This window comes from Petromyzon marinus, chromosome 5 (genome assembly GCF_048934315.1).
Source record: "Petromyzon marinus isolate PM22_M1 ecotype Great Lakes invasive population chromosome 5, UKy_Petmar_22M1.pri1.0, whole genome shotgun sequence".
Classification (NCBI taxonomy): domain Eukaryota; kingdom Metazoa; phylum Chordata; class Hyperoartia; order Petromyzontiformes; family Petromyzontidae; genus Petromyzon; species Petromyzon marinus.
This window is the reverse complement of record NC_133671.1, coordinates 8,599,638-8,619,912: the sequence shown is the minus strand read 5'-3', so window position 1 is coordinate 8,619,912 and position 20,275 is coordinate 8,599,638. Positions and strand designations below refer to the sequence as shown.

The 20,275-nt window shown below is 47.5% G+C and overlaps 1 protein-coding gene across 1 annotated transcript; it reads left to right on the top strand.

The window, feature by feature from the left end:
• The first annotated feature begins 7,576 nt into the window (after positions 1 to 7,576).
• On the top strand, positions 7,577 to 19,958 carry LOC116939002 (uncharacterized). The gene is made up of 5 exons (XM_032946833.2): positions 7,577 to 8,556; positions 13,038 to 13,088; positions 15,763 to 15,793; positions 16,298 to 16,387; positions 17,213 to 19,958. The coding sequence occupies exons 1-5, from the start codon at positions 8,095 to 8,097 to the stop codon at positions 17,623 to 17,625; spliced, it is 1,047 nt and encodes a 348-aa protein (XP_032802724.1). The 5' UTR covers positions 7,577 to 8,094; the 3' UTR covers positions 17,626 to 19,958.
• The last annotated feature ends 317 nt before the right edge of the window (positions 19,959 to 20,275 follow it).

The window sequence follows — 20,275 nt, the reverse complement described above, 5'->3', positions numbered from 1 at the left end:
GACTTCGAGGAATGGAAACGTCTGACGGTGTGTACCAATAGCCCGCGCAGCCCAGACACGTCCGTAGCTGATATAGATTTAAATCTAGGATTTCTGCGATACTAGGGCCATGCTACAATATACGTTCATCGTACGATATAAGATTCACGTTCATCGTATGTTCATTCTGCGTTGGCAAAATATCGTCGCATATCGTGAAAATCGTTGCTAGTTGAATTTCCCCCCTAAATATTGGACGTCCTTATCTTTATACAAGCATAAAATAACAAGACTCAAGAATTATCCGTTAAAATGGGTGGTTTGCTAAATGTATTTCGGAGTAATTAATTGGCTCGGCTCCGATATAACGCCACAACTCTTCAGAGTTTATTTGCTGCATGATGAATGTCGTCTCGTCTAACTGCCTGCATGTAGATTGTAACTATAACAGAATACATAAAAGGAATACAATGAAACGGCAAGTATCCCGCAATTAACACACACTCATCGCAATAACCGACTATTGTGATAACAATCCCATCTTGATCATTGATATCAAGCGAACGAAAAATGTAAACCAGTAACCCACGCAGCCAGACACCTGGTTTCCTGGGAGGCAGGATACAGAATTTCCACTGTGGGAGCCTTTGCAGGGGTCACGCATTGCCCTTCCCCACTAACTTCACACCCCGGGGCCACAGCGGGCTCGCTACGTGTCTGTGTGTATGTGGGGAGCGGTGGTGTAGCGGTTAGCGCTACGCTACGCTACGAACCCGGCGACTCGAGTTCGATTCTCGCTCACGGGCCAATACCCAGTGACAATGATCTGAATCGATCCTGGACCTCCCCTAGGTCGACTCAGCCTAAAATGAGTACCCGGTACGATGCGTCAATTTCACCAGTAGGGAAACAAAGGCGGCCGGGCGTGGTGTTGGCCACCCACTCCCTCGTGTGCCTTGCTTGCCTTCATAGGTGCTACTCGCTAACAGAACTTGCCCAACAATATGTTAACGCTATACGGGGGATCATTGCCTTTGTAACGTGAACGCTCGTCAAATAACGCGGGGGGGGGGGGGAGAAGGAATGGCCGCGGTCAACCAACCCCATACGCCTACACCCCCGTGCACTCTCACCTCCTCCTCCTCCGAGAGAGAGAAAGAAACGCGTTGGGTGTGAATGGGGCGTCAGTCGGGCAGTGGAAATTACGGCGTCAGATGAAGGGCAGTGGGAGTCGCCGCGGTTTGAGTCCTTCACCCACTCGAGTTTGGTTCCCCCCAACCCAGGGTTGACGGTCACCGTCTTGCACCGCTCTTCCTTCCGATGTTAGGAGGCCACCGGGGGCTTTGCACCTCTGAAATCTAGATTGAAAACCAATTTCTTTAGAACTGCTTTTCGTGTTTAGTTTGTTGTCCTTCACCCGCACCTCCGATTGGCTACGTACGGTGCGAAAGAAGTTGAACATACATGGGTGCAGCAAAGCACGTCCTCCGTGCGCGATCAGTACATGGCTTGTCGCACCCGCTGCTCGATGTGCAGCCCGAATTGCTGTTTTTTTTTTACTCGCTTAAGGTTAAGTTGCGTTCATTGACAGTGTTTCAAGGTTTGACAGCGTTAGCAATGCATCAGCGCTGCACGTCTGCCCCATCGTAACGCGGGCAGTCACAAAAACCCTCGAGTGCTGTGTATAAAAGATGATCCAAGAATGAATTCAACGTTGTAGGATGAAGCCGTGTTGCTGTGAACGACTTGCCCACTTGAAGGTGGGGCAAAACGTTCAAGTTACCGGGCATCCACGTGGTCACTCTGATATCGCCACACGCTCTCGTGTCGTCCTACCCTTACTAGGTGCTTGTTAACGGCGCTTGCTTTTCGCAGTGTATGCAATCAAACGGGGGGGGGGGGGGGGGGGGGCGGGGGTTGTGTTTGTGCCATGCGATCTCGACACATTCAATGTTGAGCACGATATAAATGATTTACAGCTATTTGTGAACCCACCGATGGACGAAGTCGGCCATACTTCACCACGCTCGTCGGCGCGGATTTGTTAAGTGGGGCGGGGGTGGGGTGGGGGGATAGATTTATATATCACTCACCACTGATGTTAGCCGTGGCCGAGGATTCGAACTCAAGTTCATAGCTCCAGTGCACACGAGCCGGTCAGCCTCGCAGCAGCGAGCGGCTTTTGGTTTCCCATCGAACAAGGATGCGTTTCTGAGCGGCCGTCTGGAACGCTCTTCCTTCTGATATTAGGAAGCCACTGGGGCTATGCACTTTGAAGTCATATAGAATGACAAACTAATTTCTTCAAAGCTGCTTTTTGTCTTTCGTTTGTTGTCCTTCCCCCGCACCTCTGATTAGCGCGGCTGGCTACGTACGGTGCGAAAAAAGTTCAACACGCATACAGACGCTGTGCCGCAACACATTCGCGAATGCCGCAGGATATATATCACAATCGTACACATTTGCACTACGTAAATATAACAATGTTATATAATTGCATTTCGTGTGTATATGTATTTGTATGTGTGAATGAAAAAGGTGTTGTTATTTTGTTAAACGTCTTTTTTTAGTATTCTAGGACTGTTGCTTCTTCTCCTATGCCCATGATGGATTTTTCTCCGGGTCCTCTGCTTTTTCCCTCAACATTTAGAACCAACATCACGCGTTTTGAGTATTTGGCTGCTGTACATTTACACGTGATAAGCCATATCGTTGAGCTATCATTTGTGGCCTGGTCGCTGCTGAAAAATAGCTTTATGGCTCAGTGGGCCTTAGCTGGTAAAATTAAAAACAAAGTTTCTAGTTTAGTGTAGCTCCTAATAGTCCATGTTTCGTTCTCCTCCGTGGTCCCAGGCGTGTTTTGTTTTGTTCATCTGCGGTGTACTTGTAAAAAAAAAATATGATGTTTATTTCATTTGGATTTCAAGATGTTTGTGTGGTGGGTCAAAATGTTCAACGATTTGAAATGCAATTTGCATGAATGACGCCACAAATATTAAAGTAATTATTATCTTCGTTATGAAATCTGAATTCCAGACAGTCATACATTTCAATTAATAAACGTGTACAATACATATGCATATATGTTACCAAATCCTTGATACGTGCAAGGTATCGGTTTATAAAAGAGAAAGTTGCGTCCGGTAGTCATAAAACACGATTAACAGCCCTGGGATTTTTTGCAATATCATTGCTTAACCATTTGTTATCTGCAATAAATAAACAAAAGTTACACTCAAGGGCTGTATGCGGTGCCTTGAATTCGCATGTGGCCGAGTGCCCTGAATATATCTCAAATACAACCGCGATATGATAAAATAAAAGCACACAGGTTGACCGCACGAACTTACATATCGACACGAGCCATACACCCAGCCATCAGATTTACCATGGAAGTCGAAAAAGATGGCAAGCTACTTTTTGGGATGTCCTAATAAAAAGAGACCTGATGGTTCAATGAGCCACTCTGTCTACAGGAAAGCTACCCATATGGATGCTTATCTGAAACCGGATTCCCACCACCATCCATCCCAGAAGAATTCTCTCATCAAGACTCTGGACCATAGAGCCCAATGCATATCCGACCAGGAACACATAGCCAGTGAACTCAAGCACGTACACCAAAGCTCTTAAGGCTAATGGTTATTCCGACTACACAATCCGCAAAGCTATCACTCCAACCATGAAGAAGGACACTCTTGAGGAGCCTTGCAAAACCATCACTTTACCTTACATTGCGGGGATCACAAAAAAGATCTCCAAAATCTTGAATAAACACAAGATCCAGGTCCGATTCAACACATTACATAAAATCCGTGATCTGGTTCCGTCTGTAAAAGATGTGATTCCGGACATACAGTACCCTGGTGTCTACAAACTAAGTTGCCTCTTTGGTAGTTGTTACATTGGAGAAACCAAACGACATGTCTCAGACCGCATTCGTGAACACTAAACAGACCTGAAACACGTTAGAACCAACACCTCGGCCATGGCAGATCACTGTTATAATTCAGTAGGTTCACATGACATTGACGTCTCCAAGACAGAGGTTATTTGCAAGCCATCTGGCTACCATGAGAGATTCGTTCATGAGGCTATCCACATATACAAACACAGAGACAATTTCAACCAAGAAGATGGATTCTGGCTTAGCAATCATTGGAAGGATTTGATAAACCATTTCGGGTCTTGATTGATCACGCTTAAGGTGGCTTTCAGACCGCATCCATTATTTTTCGTCTCCCCCCTCCTCTTTTCCGAACATAGATCGACTCGTCCATCTGAACAAACTGTCAAATCGCTATCCTTGGTGCTAATGTTAAAAAACCCCACTTTTTTCAAATTTTCTTGTTGTGGTTTTCACACCTGATGATGATTGCTTGTGTTGCAGTCGAAACGTCGTGAGAATTGTATTGTTTTATGTTTGTATTATTCTATTGTTTCACTTCTTCGTGACTTTACCGAAAGAACCAAGAATATGAATCCCCGCAGTCACGAAAGCTTTAAATAAAACAAAATTACGAGCCATATCCTTTATTAAACCGAGCGATCCAGTATCACTCACGGCACGGACTATAAAGAAAACGCCGATTAATGGAGCTGGGCCAGAAATCCCAATGCAAAGAGCCTCCTGTAAAATAACCTTGAGACTTCGTGAGGATTTTCTGGGTTAACAAATCCTATGTTTTTGTATTTTGCGGTTATTGTCCGTGTACAGATTGCTGCGGAGTTGTGAGCAGCGGAGGACAGTGCAGAAAAAAAACATTATTGGACTGTACCGTACTTCTATGTTCACAGTCTTCAACTCGCGCTGACCAGAGTGCTGAAGTATGGACAAATAACATCCACCACCAGCACGGCGTGGGGAGGCCCTCGCCCAGCAGTGGATTGATGAAAAAGGGGTTTTACACGTACATGTAGAAACAAAGACTATTATGGTGGACAACTGATATGATCATGTTGCAAACTTTCACTGGGCGAAGTTACCCACGCGTAAAGGGGCTGCTCGTTATTTTAATGCTGATATGCATGTATAACTTCTTTCGCACCGTACGTGGCCAACCGTGCGAATTGGAGGTGCGCGGGGGAAGGACAACAAACTGAACACAAAAAGCAGTTTCCGAGAAATTCGTTTTCAATCTAGACGATGATTTAAAAGTGCCATGGCTCCAGTGGCTTCCTAACATCGGAAGGAAAGAGCAAACTTATCACCGAGTCTTGAATGTTTTTTTTTTTTACAGCCGAGACCCCGCGTTGGTGAAGTCGAATGTTCCGAGTGGCTGTGATGGTATTTGCTCACGCACGCGCGTGTTGAATCCGTTCAAAGTACGGCTTGATAATGTGTGTATGTATGTGTGCTGTGAAAAAAAGAGATCAAGCCAAAAGAAAAAAATCGCCAATTTTTAGTTTTTATTGTTTTGCGAGGCCGCAAGTGTCATTGACAAATGTGTTCAGTTTTTTGTTTTGTGTTAATTGTTCTTGTGCATCACTGCCAATGCAGCAGCAGCATCATCAGCATGAACAAACAACGAGTCCACTATAACCTAATTGCTATAGCAACGTTGATGCGACCGTTTGTACAGAAGAGCGTAACGGAGGAAGCTAAGCCATTGGTGGAAATTGTACATTGCTATGGCGGGTGTATTTATTACGCGTGGGATGATAGCCGACTGTTAACGATTCATAAAGTGGTACTCGATTTATGACCCCGGAAGGCTGCTGCTGATGATGATGATGGAAGTCGATCGCCGACTGAGATTTTTGAACTCGCGACCTTCCGACGTTTTGTCGCCGAGCGCTGTCGCCACGCATCCTATTTGTGGACGTGTTTGTAAAAGCCACGTGCGGAGGAGAGGCTGCAGCTGTGTCCCCACCCCCCCCCCCCCCCCCCTTCGTCCGCACGTGCTTCCCAAAAATCAAATCGGGAAGTGAAGGAAGTGCAAGGAGACAGCGGCTCCGCCACAGCACGTGGAACGAAACGTCTGACATCGCGGCGAGCAACACAGAAGCGCCACAACGCCACCCGCCGCCCCAGTTCCAAACAAACCCCCCCCCCCCCCCCCCACACACAGAATCAGAGAGCTGCGCGTTGGCAGCACAACCGCGACAAACCTACGCAGTTGGTATCACCGTGAGAATCATAGTTTAAACGGGCCGCCTACGCTCATGAGCGCTCTTGAGCGTAGGCGGCCCGTGGAAATTCCCCGTTCGTATGGCGGGGTCAGGTTTTTTACACGTCGGGCGCGTGTTATCAATCCACTGCTGGTGAAGATGGACGGGGGAAGTATTCACGTAGAGGTATGAGCATAGAAGTACAACGAGAAATCTGAAAAGAGCGCAAGGAAGCGTGGAGAGAGAAAGGGGGGGGAGGGGGGCACGCTTGGAATTGCGCTGAGAGGCAGGGAGACGAACGCGTGGGTTGGAGACCACGCGCAGGTTTGAGACATCGCATTGAGTGTTGACAAAAGTGGATTTCGCTAGGAAACCGTCGCTTGAAGGGACGACGGTCAAGAGCAGTGACGGAGCAGCAGTCCAGCAATAATGAAAACGCGTGGGGGAGATGGAGCAATTGAACCAATTCGTGTATAGGAGGGTGCTGGGTGGTTGGGTGGATGGATTGTTACAGCGTGCAACCGTGGGAGATTGCAACGGATTGTGGGAGGCTTTCACTCAGCAGTGGATAGATCATGACCGACGATAACGATTATATACAGACAACAACAAAGATCCCCCCGTGTTGCTCTAACAAGCGGGATATTGGGACCTGTGCTGTTGGCGAATACCTATGAAAGCTGACACGGCAGATTTGAGGGGCGGCGGGGGGGGGGGGTTGTGGCCAGAACCACGCCCGGCCGCTTTTGTCTCCCAAGCGCTGATATTTATACACCGCACCAGGCACCAATTTGAGGCTGCATCGACGTATAGGAGGGCGCAGGGCAGGGTTCGAAGCGCAATGCGATAACCACGACACTACCGCTCCTCATTCGACGACGATTATAATCAAGCAAATAAAGACAAAGATTCCCCTGTAGCCTGAACATGTTCTAAGGAGCAAGTGCCGTTAGCGAGCACCTATGAAGGCCGGCACGGCACACGATATGCACCCTCTATCTCTCACACACACACATATACATCAGACGTTAGTTAATACGTCGTTGCTGTCCTGTATATTGCTATATAGGTGCCGAGGTGAGTGGTGGTTAGCGGTGGCAGGTGGTGGTTCAACCTCCACCTCCTCCACCTGTGCCACCCCTGCTCGCTTTTCCCCACGCGCTATGCAGAAGCCATTTCCCCAGCTTCATGTGGCTTTTCTCAGGATTCCTTTCCTCGGAACTGGTCGCGCAGCTGCACCCCGAGGGGCACCTGCGCCAAAACGCGTCCAGCGCACGATCAGCCCCGTGCCTGGCAAAGCACACGAGGCGCAAAGGGTGGGGGAGGGGGTGGCGAAGTGGTGGTGGTGGGCGGGGGAGGGAGAATACGTTTTGTTGTTAATCTAACGTGAACTTATGAGGCAAAAAGACGGAAACTTTGACGTCATCGGTGGAAAAAGGCTGTGGTTGCGACGCGTTCAAAACGCGTGTTGCGGGGCGTTAATAAATAGGCGGCTCTAGGAGGGCAACGGGAGAGGTATTGGTGAGCTTGCAGCGAGATAGGGCGCGTAGGCGACTGATTGGGTAGGGGGGGGTTACCGCTGAGTCAAATGTTCTTCTGCGACTGCCCGTCAGCTCGCACGCAGTCGATTGCGTGAAACGTGGGAGAGGTTTAATTTTATCGTTTGAGGTTCATTCATTTTTTCTTCAACCTTGTCGGCGGTGAGACGGACGAGGAAGGCAGCGTGCTGCGAGCTGCGAGGACGGCGGCTTTGGCGGATGATTTCGAAAAATTACACCCGCAAAAAGTAGTGTTGCTGATAGACCAAGAGCGCATCACAACTATTCACGGCAGTTACATACAAATAGCCAACGGTCTTTGAGAGGGCATTGGCAGCCGACCGACGCTTAGAGATATAGGCCTGCGCATACATAGACGCGTATCAGGAGGACACGTTCACAGCTACCGCAGAAGGACTCCGAGACTGTCAGCACAGGGAAAGCGGTTCAAGAGATCGTCATCAACATGAGGCCGCAAGTCCCACACTTGAGCTCGTACGGACAGAACGGCCACGTGGGGACCCACGGCCACAGCCACACGGGGACCCACGGCCACCCGGGGACCCACGGACACTGCCACACGGGGACCCACGGTCACACTGGGACCCACGGCCACACGGGGACCCACGGACACTGCCACACGGGGACCCACGGCCACACGACCACGAGCTACAGCAACAGCGGCACTGCCCACGTCGGGAAATGTGGCAGCGGCGGGATGCAGGTGGTGAAGACCAGAGGCGAACCCGTCTACGTGAACTCGCTGCCCTTGCCGCCGGAGAAGGACGAGACGCGATGGAGCTGGGTCACGAGGTGGTGGAGAGGCTGCACCCTCTTCCAGTGTCTCACCTTGTTGCTCCTGGTCACGCTGGTGGTTCTGGCGTTCATTACTCTCGTCCCACTCGCCTTCAAGTTGTACAAGGGAAAGGTGAGCGGGCACGGTGACGGACGACAGTTGAGATGAAAGGTGCCGAGAAGGCTGCGTGTCGAGGCGAGTGAGTGTGGAGGGTGGGTGTTGAGATGAAGGATAGCGAAGGCGGTGGCAGTTTTGAGATGACCGATTGGTGAGATCAAAGCCTTTACAAGTGCCGCTTATACTTCTAGCGTTGCGATGTGGAAGTGAATGTGCATATTAATTAAATGCGTCCTTCGTGACCTACTTGCTTTACACTATGGTTGACGCGTCTTTTGCCGAAATTGATGAGCTTCTTGTTAGATATCAGAATATGTATTGACACTTGAGGCATCCGATGAGCTATAAAGCTCTTTTTTACAGGTGTCCAGTATATATAAACACGGAATGGACAAGTACATAAGTAGGAGAGTGGTAATGTACTGACACGTTTTATTTCTGTGCTTTGACAGTTTAGTTGATATTTATGTTGTAGTTGAACCCCCGTGTGGGATTGTCGACTCTGCATGGTCAGTTCTCAGGAAGCCGATTAAATGTCCATTAACAGTGTTTGGGAAGCCAACAGTGGTTGACTGATCCCTGACATTCAGAACGTGGAATTTGCACCAGTAGATGAAGGTTGCCAATGAAGATGCCCACCAACCAGCACTCGTCTGATCAGGGAGGCACCTTGACTTTAAAAACGTATTTAATAATATAGTTTTTTTTTTGTGCTAGATCGCGTAAATTTCAATGTACTGTTAGATCCGCCACCACCCGACATAGAGAATTAGAAAGGGTTGTCACGTAAACAAAACATGCCAATTTGTTTACGCTCCAACACATCAGTGTGCTGTACGAGTAACGAAGTGGCATGTTTTGTTCACGTGACAAATCTTACTAATTGGCTGTGTCGTGTGGTGGCGGGTTTAAATGACACATTTATATATTTACGCGATCTGACCCAAAGACCCCCTTTTACGGATAATATTGGTGGCAAAGCCTATTACGTGCTCAAAAGTATCTCATTCATGTCGGAAAGTCTCAACGAGTCTCTAGATATTTTTTTCACGCGGGTCCGGCATTGGGATGTTTGGGCAATTTTTTTTTAAATTCGAATATTGCTTTATGTGGGCGGAAACCAGAATATGAAGAGTAAAAAAAAGAAAAAAAACCCACACGTATGAGGGCATTAAAATCTACAATGATGGGGTTTTTTTTTAAATAACTTGCTGCACTGTCACCTGCTGGCCACCTTGCAGGCTTGCACGTGAGGATGTTCTAACAGCGAAAGATTTTAACGCTTTATTGGTAATGTTGAAGCTTGAAGGCGACATTTGCGGTGATCTTATAAACACACACACAGGGAAATAGCAACATTTTAAAACATATCCAAAGTGAAGTCCAAGTGGCTTTCTGTTTAAACCAGGGGTCGGCAACCAAAATAACAATGAGACAATTTTTTGCGAATTCGGTAAAAAAATAAATCTATATTTCAAGAAAGCGCAATGCACAGTGGTGAATACGAGACGGTGGTCCTTACTAAACAACTGTCACGAAGCAGTCCGTAAAAAAAGACTGCATGCTTTTTTCGAGCCGCAGACTTAAATGAACACCGCGTGGCACCGCTCATCTCTCAGTGTTCCAGAAGCGGCGGTATAAAAAAAAATCCACATTCCCATGGACAGCACTGTTTTATTTTCCGTAAAATAATGCTCAATATTTTATCGACCTCCAAGAGATGAGCTGAGTCGACCGCTGAGTGGGATTATAACTCGTAACCTTCCGATTCTGATTGCCAAATGTGCTATGAAGTTCGTTTAAAATAGTTCCATGATTGTATGGTAAGCTGGCTTTTCCTTGCTGTTACTTCGTTTTATAAGTGACACTGAGAGCGGTGCAAATTGTTGTTGAGTGGAGTAGCAAAGGTGGGGCATTGGGAGGGACTGAACAGATAAATCACACCCCCAGTGGGGTCTAATCCTGTGACGGTGCAGGTGTGAGGTTTACTCTGCAGCTCACCAGGGGATGGTGGGAGCAATCAGAAGCGTATGGCCAGTTTCAAATCCAGTAATTAAGATTGCTTTGCAATGTAGCTCTGTTAGTAGGTTATCGTTCTTTTTGTTGCAAGGTCATCATTACCCAGGTGGCATGAAATCTGAATCCCGCTTGTCTGAATCAGCCAATGTAAAATGTTGTCTTTGGGACATTCACAGCCACTTCGAGTGGAGTGAACAACGCATTTGTGTGAGGTACATGGGTTCTCGGCACCATAGCAATCCATACTAACATCCCGTATTACGATCATCTTTGGAATCCCACAATCGCCTGTGGGTCTCATGTGTAGATTTACGCGCTGCGCTACGAACCCAGCGATTCCCGCCCACGGCCAACCAACACCAGTGACGATTATCTGAAGAGGTCCTGGGCCTCCCCCAGGTCGACTCAGCCTCAAATGAGTACCCGTTGCGGTGTGTAAACGTCGCCGCTGGGAAGAGACAAAGGCGGCCGGGCGTGGTGCTGGACACCCTCCCCCTCGTGTGCCGCCGTAATTCATAGGTGCTGCTCGCTAACAGCACTTGCCCCAACAGTCTGTGAAGGCTACACGGGGGATGTTGGCCGTTTTGTGTGTATATATAAACCTTATGGCGGGACCCTGGGGTCCCGAATAATCGGAAGTCAAAATCGCAATCTATTTATTTATTTATTTTGTCGACTCCGTCCCACCGCGCACATAAACGCCGCGACCCACCTGGCGCAGATCGTTCTGTTGTCGTGGCCACGCGCAGCGGCGAGGACGAATAGCGCAGAAGAAACAAAACTTTGAAACTTTGATGAGCGCATCGCGTCGAGCTCGTCGAGATGAACAGATCGCCGTGTCGTTCGCCTTCTTCAAGAGACATAAAACGGCGTCGCAACGCAGTTTATGCGAGAGCCGGCGGCTTATGGAACCCCGGGGTCCCGCCATAAGGTTCACAAATATATATAGTGGAACCTGGATTTAAATAAACGCACCATACACCAGCACATTTGCCATACAGGCAACACAACCGTCACGTTACACCGGTGGAGGGAGGGTTGGCAGGTGGGGGTGTAAAGAACACAACCTCTGACACGGGTCACACCACAACCGCAGGTGATTGGGATTGAGCGCAGCGCTGTTCCTGCTACCGAGGAGTTTGTTGATCGCCCTTTAAGCATTTGAAAAAAAAAAGTTCGGCCCTTGTTAATTTGTACAGTGCAGGGTGGTCCAGATGTCTCGTGACCCCCCCCCCCCCCCCATTTAATTATCTAAAAACGTAGCATTAAATAAAGTAAGGTTCATTTCAAACATAAATTAATATGCAAAGGAACAAGCAATGTTAGGGTAAATTAATTGGGGGGGGGGGGGGGGGGTGGGCGGCGGGGGTCACGAGACATCTGGACCACCCTGTAGTGTCCTGTGCACGCTCCTCGGCCATTGTGCGGTGACACGGCCGCTGCCCCCCACTTAGGGGGGCCCCCTAAGCAACACAAAAGGCGCAGCCCAAGCTGGGGTTGACAACTCTTCACTGAAGCTACTGAGGAGATTTTTTTTATATTACTTTTATTCAAAATGACGTCATGTCATTAATTGTTATGGTACAGGCACTTCGGGTTTACATGACATATGACGTCATTACGTTAGGCTGGCCGAGGTTTTGACAGCGAATTCACCTCTGTATGGCTCGTGTGCATTCATTATGTTAATGAATGTTCTTAAAATATCCTCGATTAAAATCTTCCCCATTTACTTTCAACAGTCACTGGGAGGTCGGGATGTTAACTGCCTCGCCCGGTATGCAGGAGGTCGTCGGTTCGATCCCGACCCTGACACCTGCTGTATATTTGGAGTTTGAAATGTTCTCTCTACCCGTAGCCACATGGATATTTTCTCGGGGTACTCTGGTTTTCCGATAAAATAACTCTAGAGCTTAATGGGCTTTACCCGGTAAAATAAAAACATAGTTTAGTTCAAGTATATATAGTTTTAGTGATTTGATTACCGTTTCTATCCTTTGCACTCCTATCGGCTTTTTTTGTATTATTTATTGTAACTCTCTGACCCACGCCTGCTGGACATATGTGAAACATGAGCTTCACAGCTCATCGGATTTCTCCAGGAGGAATAAATAATGGAATTTTTTATCTTTTTAACCTCTGGTAGAGACTTCCCGGCCAATCCGGCATGGTTGTCAACCTTAGTCCGTGCACAATATGGATGGCAAAGACTCGCACTTGTATTGTGCTGACGATCCCCCAATGAGCGTGAAACCACTGCACGGTTGCGATTCCCCCCTTTTGCTGGTTTTAGTACGAGGATGAGAAACGTAGGAACTTGCTCTACGTTGGATCAACTTTGGCGGTGGTGACAACCGTTGGACCCCACGTTGACCAAACGTCTCCGTGCGTACTGCGGTATAACGCGTTGTGTTGCATAGGCCGATGGATTCACACGAGGTCTGTGATTAATGTTTTTTTCTCTTGTCGTTTCGCAGTTGATCGGGGACTTGGACATTGAAAATGGGGCCATGCAAAAGCCCGAGGCGGTAAGAATTATCTCCAATTGTCGTAGAAAACATCGCAGGTCACGTCGGAGACGTTATAAAGTGCCTCTTTCTCGAATAACCCACAAGACAGACTCGTCCGTCTTCTAACGGCAACGTCTCAGCGGGCCACACCATTCGTTTCTGTGCTATATGCTGCATTGCCAAGCAACAGGTATCCCCAATCTTTGCATATGATCAGAAGAATAGTTACATTTGAATGGCCAAATGCGATAAGTCGTTCATGGGGATCAGAAAAACGTGTGTTATTGCTGGGCTCGACACACCATTGTCCACGATAGCCTTGTTGTATCAGAGTTGAGTCTCTCTCACAAAATTATTGTAATGCTGTGCAATGGTTAGCACTCAATCCAAAGGTCACCGATTCGACTTTCTGGAGCAGCAGTTGACACAATAGGGCATTTTTTTGAAATCCTCCCAACTCTACCTTTCTCTCTACTCAGCAGTATCAATGGGCACGCCACAGTTAGTTAATCGGCCGGTCTTGGGCGATGGAGTTGAACGCAAAAAAGCATTTTCTCAAGACGTCTGGGCAGCATGAAAGAGTGCGCAAAATGACCCCTCCAGAAAGAGCTCTCCTAGTGGAGACCCATCCGCCAGCAGCGGCTTGAGCGAGCACTTGCGGGGCTGCACCTTTATCGTTGATGTCACAGCGGTTGAATAACGACAGCAGATGAGTTGAATGTATTGTTTAAAATTGGTGACCACATCGGAGTTACTGAACCAATGGCGAACCTTTAATGTACAACGAGGAACAGCTGGCAGCCCACGAAGAGAATTGTAGAGGCAGTAAAGAGGTCGCTTGTCCACAACTGAGGCCGTGCAGTGGGTAAATGTGCACCCTGGTGGTGATGGGAGTGAAATGAAGGAAGGCAAAAGACAAACATGACTTGGGCGTCGAGGCAGTAGGTCTGATGCCGATAGGAAGAAGGTGCGCCTTTTGGCGTCATCTGGTCCAACACCATGTGAGACCACGTGGCGTCATCTGGTCCAACACCATGTGACACCATGTGGCGTCATCTGGTCCAACACCATGTGGAACCATGTGACGTCATCTGGTCCAGCACCATGTGAGACCATGTGGCGTCATCTGGTCCAACACCATGTGGGACCATGTGACGTCATCTGGTCCAACACCATGTGAGACCATGTGGCGTCATCTGGTCCAACACCATGTGAGACCACGTGGCGTCATCTGGTCCAGCACCATGTGAGACCACGTGGCGTCATCTGGTCCAGCACCATGTGGGACCATGTGACGTCATCTGGTCCAACACCATGTGGGACCACGTGGCGTCATCTGGTCCAACACCATGTGAGACCACGTGGCGTCATCTGGTCCAACACCATGTGAGACCACGTGGCGTCATCTGGTCCAGCACCATGTGAGCCCACGTGGCGTCATCTGGTCCAGCACCATGTGAGACCATGTGGCGTCATCTGGTCCAACACCATGTGAGACTAGGCTCTAAGGAAAGCTGTCTAGGGTGTGGACCAATCAATTTCAAGGACAGTGCCAATACATGATCAGAGTTATGTTTTTTGTTCGCATTCCGACCCCAGGTATTGTGGTCAATGCAAACATGATTCCTTGTAACAAAAAATGTGTCAGTTTTGTTGCCAGATAAAAGGCTAAAAAAACAATTATCAGGAACAAAGATGTAGGGATCTGGTAGCCACTTTGATCGTCCTCGAGGTGACAGGCATAGAATCGGCTCACGCGAAGACAGCAGCTGAAATGTCTTGGGGCCAATCATGTGACCAGGAACACACCATATAACCCCACTCATCTGGCTACACGCAACGTTTGTGTATATTAAAGTGCATATTATAGTGTATATGCCCTATTGGACATGGACATTTTAATTCACGGTGATTAAGTGACCATACTCTAGTCGATCAAGTCAAATTAAGTTAATATGAAATTTTTCATATATATATTTTTATGTTACTGAAACTAAAAGTAAACACCACTCTTCTTTCGAAATGTAAAAAGAAAATATGGGAAAATACCTCTTCCCTAAAAAGCCAGCAACAGATAACAATAGTCTCAGTAATATTTTTATTAGTTCAAACTGCCGCATACAAATCTCGACAGTCAAATCACACTCAATAGCAAGGCACATACAATGAATCAACAACAATGTAACGGTAACATCCTCCATGAAAAGGCGCATCTGGGGCTTTCCTGGTTAAAATAAAGAATGAGGTTTTATCATTATAAACGGCGAACAAGAAAGCCCTGGGTATTCATCTGCCGTGATTTCAATCCCGTGACGTATTTTTCGTCGTGCTTGAAGACAACCCCGCTCAATTTAGGAACTCTAAACCATGCACACGTTCCTAATGCATATACCACACCGCAAGTCTGTAACGATAACGTTTACAATTCACGTTTACGTAGACACACTGCGCGATGAACGTTTTTTTGACAGGAAATAACGCTTCTAGACATTGAGCTATTGCGGAATTTTGGAACTGAAAGTTGGGTCTTGTCTCAATTGTGCGGTGAAATTATTTTTCTGGTCTTAAATGTGAAACGTGTGGCTGGTGATCGTGAATGAAATGGTAAAAATTATTATATTCATATGTGTATGATATTTAGGTTGATAATATTCATTAATATCTGGCGTTTGCTTTTCTTTTGGTTTTGCAGCAGAAGCATGAACTACTTGCACGGAAATTCGGTAAGCGCCGCTTGAATTTGTAAGATAACTACGCAAAATGAGGCACAAAGACACAGATCCCCCGTATAGCCGTAACAGACTGTAGGAGTAAAGTGTTGTTAGCGAGCACCTGTAAAGGCCGGCACAGCATGCGATGGGGTGGGCGGCCAACATTACGCCCGGCCGCCTTTGTCTCCCTAGTGGCAATGTTTAGACACTACACCAAGTACTCATTTGAGGCTGAGTCAACCTAGGGGAGGCCCAGGACCGGTTCAGATAATCGTCACTGGTGCTGGACGTGAGCGGAAATCGAACTTGGGTCGTTGGTTTTGTAGCGCAGCGTAGCGCTAACCGCTGCACCACCGCTCCCAACAAATGAGGCAGACCCACCAGACTTACACCTCCATCTAGATATATGAATACGTTGCCACTGGCTTCAGTTAAATTATCATCGCTTTCAGCAGCTCAATGTGTTCTCTCTCGACATTTGCTTGTCACTAATGATGCTTATGTTTGTTTTTTCAGATGCGATGATGAACAAAATAGAGGCTATTTCAATTCAATCGCCATTTCCAAGGGGTCATCTGGCAGTTACGGAGGTGGCTAACACTCCAGGTGAGTGTAATGATGCGTGACGCCACCCGTCAGTTTCAAACTTGTGTTAGGAAACAGCCGTGAAGCGTCCATGCGATGTGTACTATGCAATAAAAGGCATGGACTCATTCAGGGTTATGAAACAATGCAAAAAAAGGGCGTGACTATACTCTTTGGTTCTATTCGGTAAAGTCACGTAGGTAAAAAAATAAAACAACAAAAATCACGACGTTTCGGCCACAAACACAAGTGGCCTTCATGCAGGTGAAGGGGACCGTACTGTCACGAGGACAGCGTTGAAATGAAGAAAGACCTGCCCAGGTCGCGTCCTTTAAGCTGTGTGGGAGGAAGTAAAACGCTTTGACAAAGGAATTAGCATAAAATGCTCATAGAGTAACAACACGGGGGGGAGGGAGAGGGCATTTTTACAAAAGTGCGACTGCCAATGATGAATTTAGATTTCTTATCTTTATTGTAAATTATTGTATTTGGCCATACCTTGCCATGCTGATCACAGTGCATATTGGTCAATGCAGACAGCATTGGCGTGGGGACATTCACTAGAGCATTGCAGTGCGTATTTTGCTGCACTGCCATCTGACGCCCACCAGCCACGCAGCTGCCCAGGACTGTGCCTGCCATTCATCGTGGTCGCCCATCCAAGCACTGACCAAGCCTCTCTGCTTAGCCTGCGGGATTTCGTCCAAGTTTGAGCACATTCATGGGTGATTTGGTGAGAGGCTGATTAAACCCATGACCCACACGGCGTGAGGAGACCCTCAACCAGCAGTGGATTGACATGTAAATGTGTGCATGCATACTAACGCTGCATTTTGTGTTTACTAGGCACAAATACAACCAAGTGGAACTGCACTTTTACAATACACGGAGAATCCTTCCTCCTGGGAGGCATGAGGTGTGAAGATGACATGCGTAAAGTCACCGTTCCCCTTGATGGAATATACAACGTGCACGCTCGCGTCACGCTCACGTGCAAGACAAACATCGAACAAAGTGCTACCTTAGTGGTTCAGTGTGACAGTTACCGATTACCACGAGACCTCTCCACTGTTATATCACCCACATGTGGTGTTCACCAGCGTACCACAGTGGCCTTGATCTTTGGGCTTTTTGAACTTAAAGCAAATTGTAAATTATCTATAACTTTGTCACACATAGAATCGCTGAGAATCGGAGATAAATATACGTCCATGGATGTGTACATGGTGTCGAATGAAATCAGGGCACCCAAAAACTAAACGTACTTTTACAACTTTAAAAATAAACATTCTTCAAGCGTTACCGAGTGCACTGTCATCTGTGTTGCTATTGCCGAGCACAAAGAGACCCAACTGAATGTTGTTACGCAAAAGTAGCATAGGACAACGGCAAGCACAATGTGCAACCCAGCCCTGGTGATGCAACGGACCGGTGACAAAGGGATAAACCGCAGCTTCTCCATGCCTAACAACAACAACAACACCAAATATCACAGTGCACCACTGCAAGCAATGCTGGCGGGGCTACTCAGGGTGGCTGGCTCTCAACATGCTCTCCGACAATGACATTGGACAAAACAATTACAGACTGATCTGCAACTGGGTTTTTTTTCGAAACGTTTCGCAATGCCAGACGAGCAGAGCTCTGCCCGGTGTGTGCGACTTAGGGGAAATGAGCTGTGGGCCACGTTTTATCCGGCAGCATGAAACTGACATCCCAGAAGGTTATTTTCAGATGTTCACCAAATATATTCGGCCGAATAAGATGGGCACGGACCGGTCCTTGAACGCGACCGCTGCGCTGTTAGCTTTCGCCCTTGGACTTGTCCGATGAGACGTGCTGTTCATATATTTTCTAAACCCTGTTTAATTGCCAACTCTCGCGAGCGGTCATCGCAAGGCTGATTATTGTGTAAATAATTTAACTTTAACCACTCTCCATATTACCTCCAGTTCATTGTACGGTCTCCTTTGTGGTTATTACATACCGTATATGTAACACAAGTACCAACCAGCCTCTAGCCTTGTGTCACGTCTAACAATGTGTAACATTGCTTGGGGTGGTGGCGTGGTTGATAACGCTACCCCTCTCCAGGGGCTTTTGACCCAGAAAATTGAGTTCGATTTTCGGAGTTCAGATGCGAGCGATATCTGAGCTGGTGCTGGGCTTCCCCTCCAAAGACAAAGATTCCCCCTACAGCCTTAACAGACTGTTGGGGAAAGTATTGTTAGCGAGCATCTATGAAGGCCGGAACAGTACGCTCAGGGGTGGGTGACCAGCACCACGCCTAACCGCCTTTGTCTCCCCCAGTGGCGATGTTTACACACCGCTACACCAGGTACCCATTGGAGGCTGAGTCGACCTATGGGAGGCCCAGGATCCGTTTCATATAAACGTTACCGGTGTTGGCTGTAAGCGGGAATTGAACTCGGGCAGCGTGCTAACCACCTCACCACCGCTCCCCATCCACCCCATCAGCAACAAGCATTGGCTAGTATGGTGAATCATGGTCAACAAAGGGCTGTACATTATACATTTCAATTCTTAACATTGCTCATTTTACATATATTTTTTCCTACTTAACATTCGGTAATTTTAACGGCTATAATTTTTGCTCAGGCTCAATAATCAGCAACAAGCATTGGCTAGCATGGTGAATCATGGTCAACAAAGGGCTGTACATTATACATTTCAATTCTTAACATTGCTCATTTTACATATATTTTTTTCTACTTAACATTCGGTAATTTTAACGGCTATAATTTTTGCTCAGGCTCAATAATAGAAAATATAACAGATGACAAAAATAATGTAACCGTTCCTCGTGTATCAATCTCATCCTCCCATAAATAATAACGTGTTTACTTGTCCAGTCATTGTCACGCCAGTTATTCTCCAATTGTCGTTTAAATGTACATTTGTTGTAAAGCAATGGTTATGGTCATGGTTACTTGTCGAAGCTTTGATCTGTCGTCTCTGTACGGGTGGCTACCGTAGATGTTGCCAACCACTGCTGTACTGTGGTGTCCACAGGCATTGGGTTACATTGGTTACATTCTTACAAAAGCTTACGAATCATAACGTAAATTGACTTTGTTTAACGTTGCGCAAAGATGCAAACAATTTTTGTTTTATGTTTAATATATTTTGTACGTTGAAAGCCATATTTATTATGTTAAATAAAACTCTTTGAATTCGTATTGAAGTCTGCGGAGTCGTTTGATTGCACATTCACATCACCTCTAACAACAACATCGTCAGCAGCAGCCATGATCAATCCACTGCTGGATTGATCATGGCTGGGCGTCTCCTTTTCACTCAGTCCCACAACGGTAACGATCCAATCCACGGGTGGTGCAGTCGTCACGCTGTTTCTGCCGCGTGGGCTATCCTCTCAGATGTTCTTCTCTCTCAGCCGCCACTCTCATTAGTCCGACATCAAAAACCGCTTCATCGTCGCTGACCACAACAACCATCGTTCGTCATCCTGGATGCGAGCTGCCCCTTCGGTCTTCGTGGGCCCACTGCTCAACAGCTTTCTGTACCTACGCCAGGGTCCGTGCACAGTGAATCTATGTCTACTGCACCTGGAACCAACGTGGCCACAGCCCGCTCTGTGGATGTGCCCAGCGCAAGTTGTGATCGGCGGACAGCCACGAGGCTGTCTGTTGTTGGCAGTGAGGAGCAACGGAGAATATTAAGTAATGGGGGGGGGGGGGGGGTGGTGCTGGGGGGATACGATTGAGTGGGGAGCTCAGAGAGCAACGCTGCAGGACGGCCCGGGGCCAATGCGGCCACCGGGTACATGGGACGGTGAGCAACCAGACAGGTCACAGGGCAGTCCAAGGGCAGCAGTAACGAGTCCCAGGGCAGTGCAAGGCCAGCACTAACGAGTCCCAGGGCAGTCCA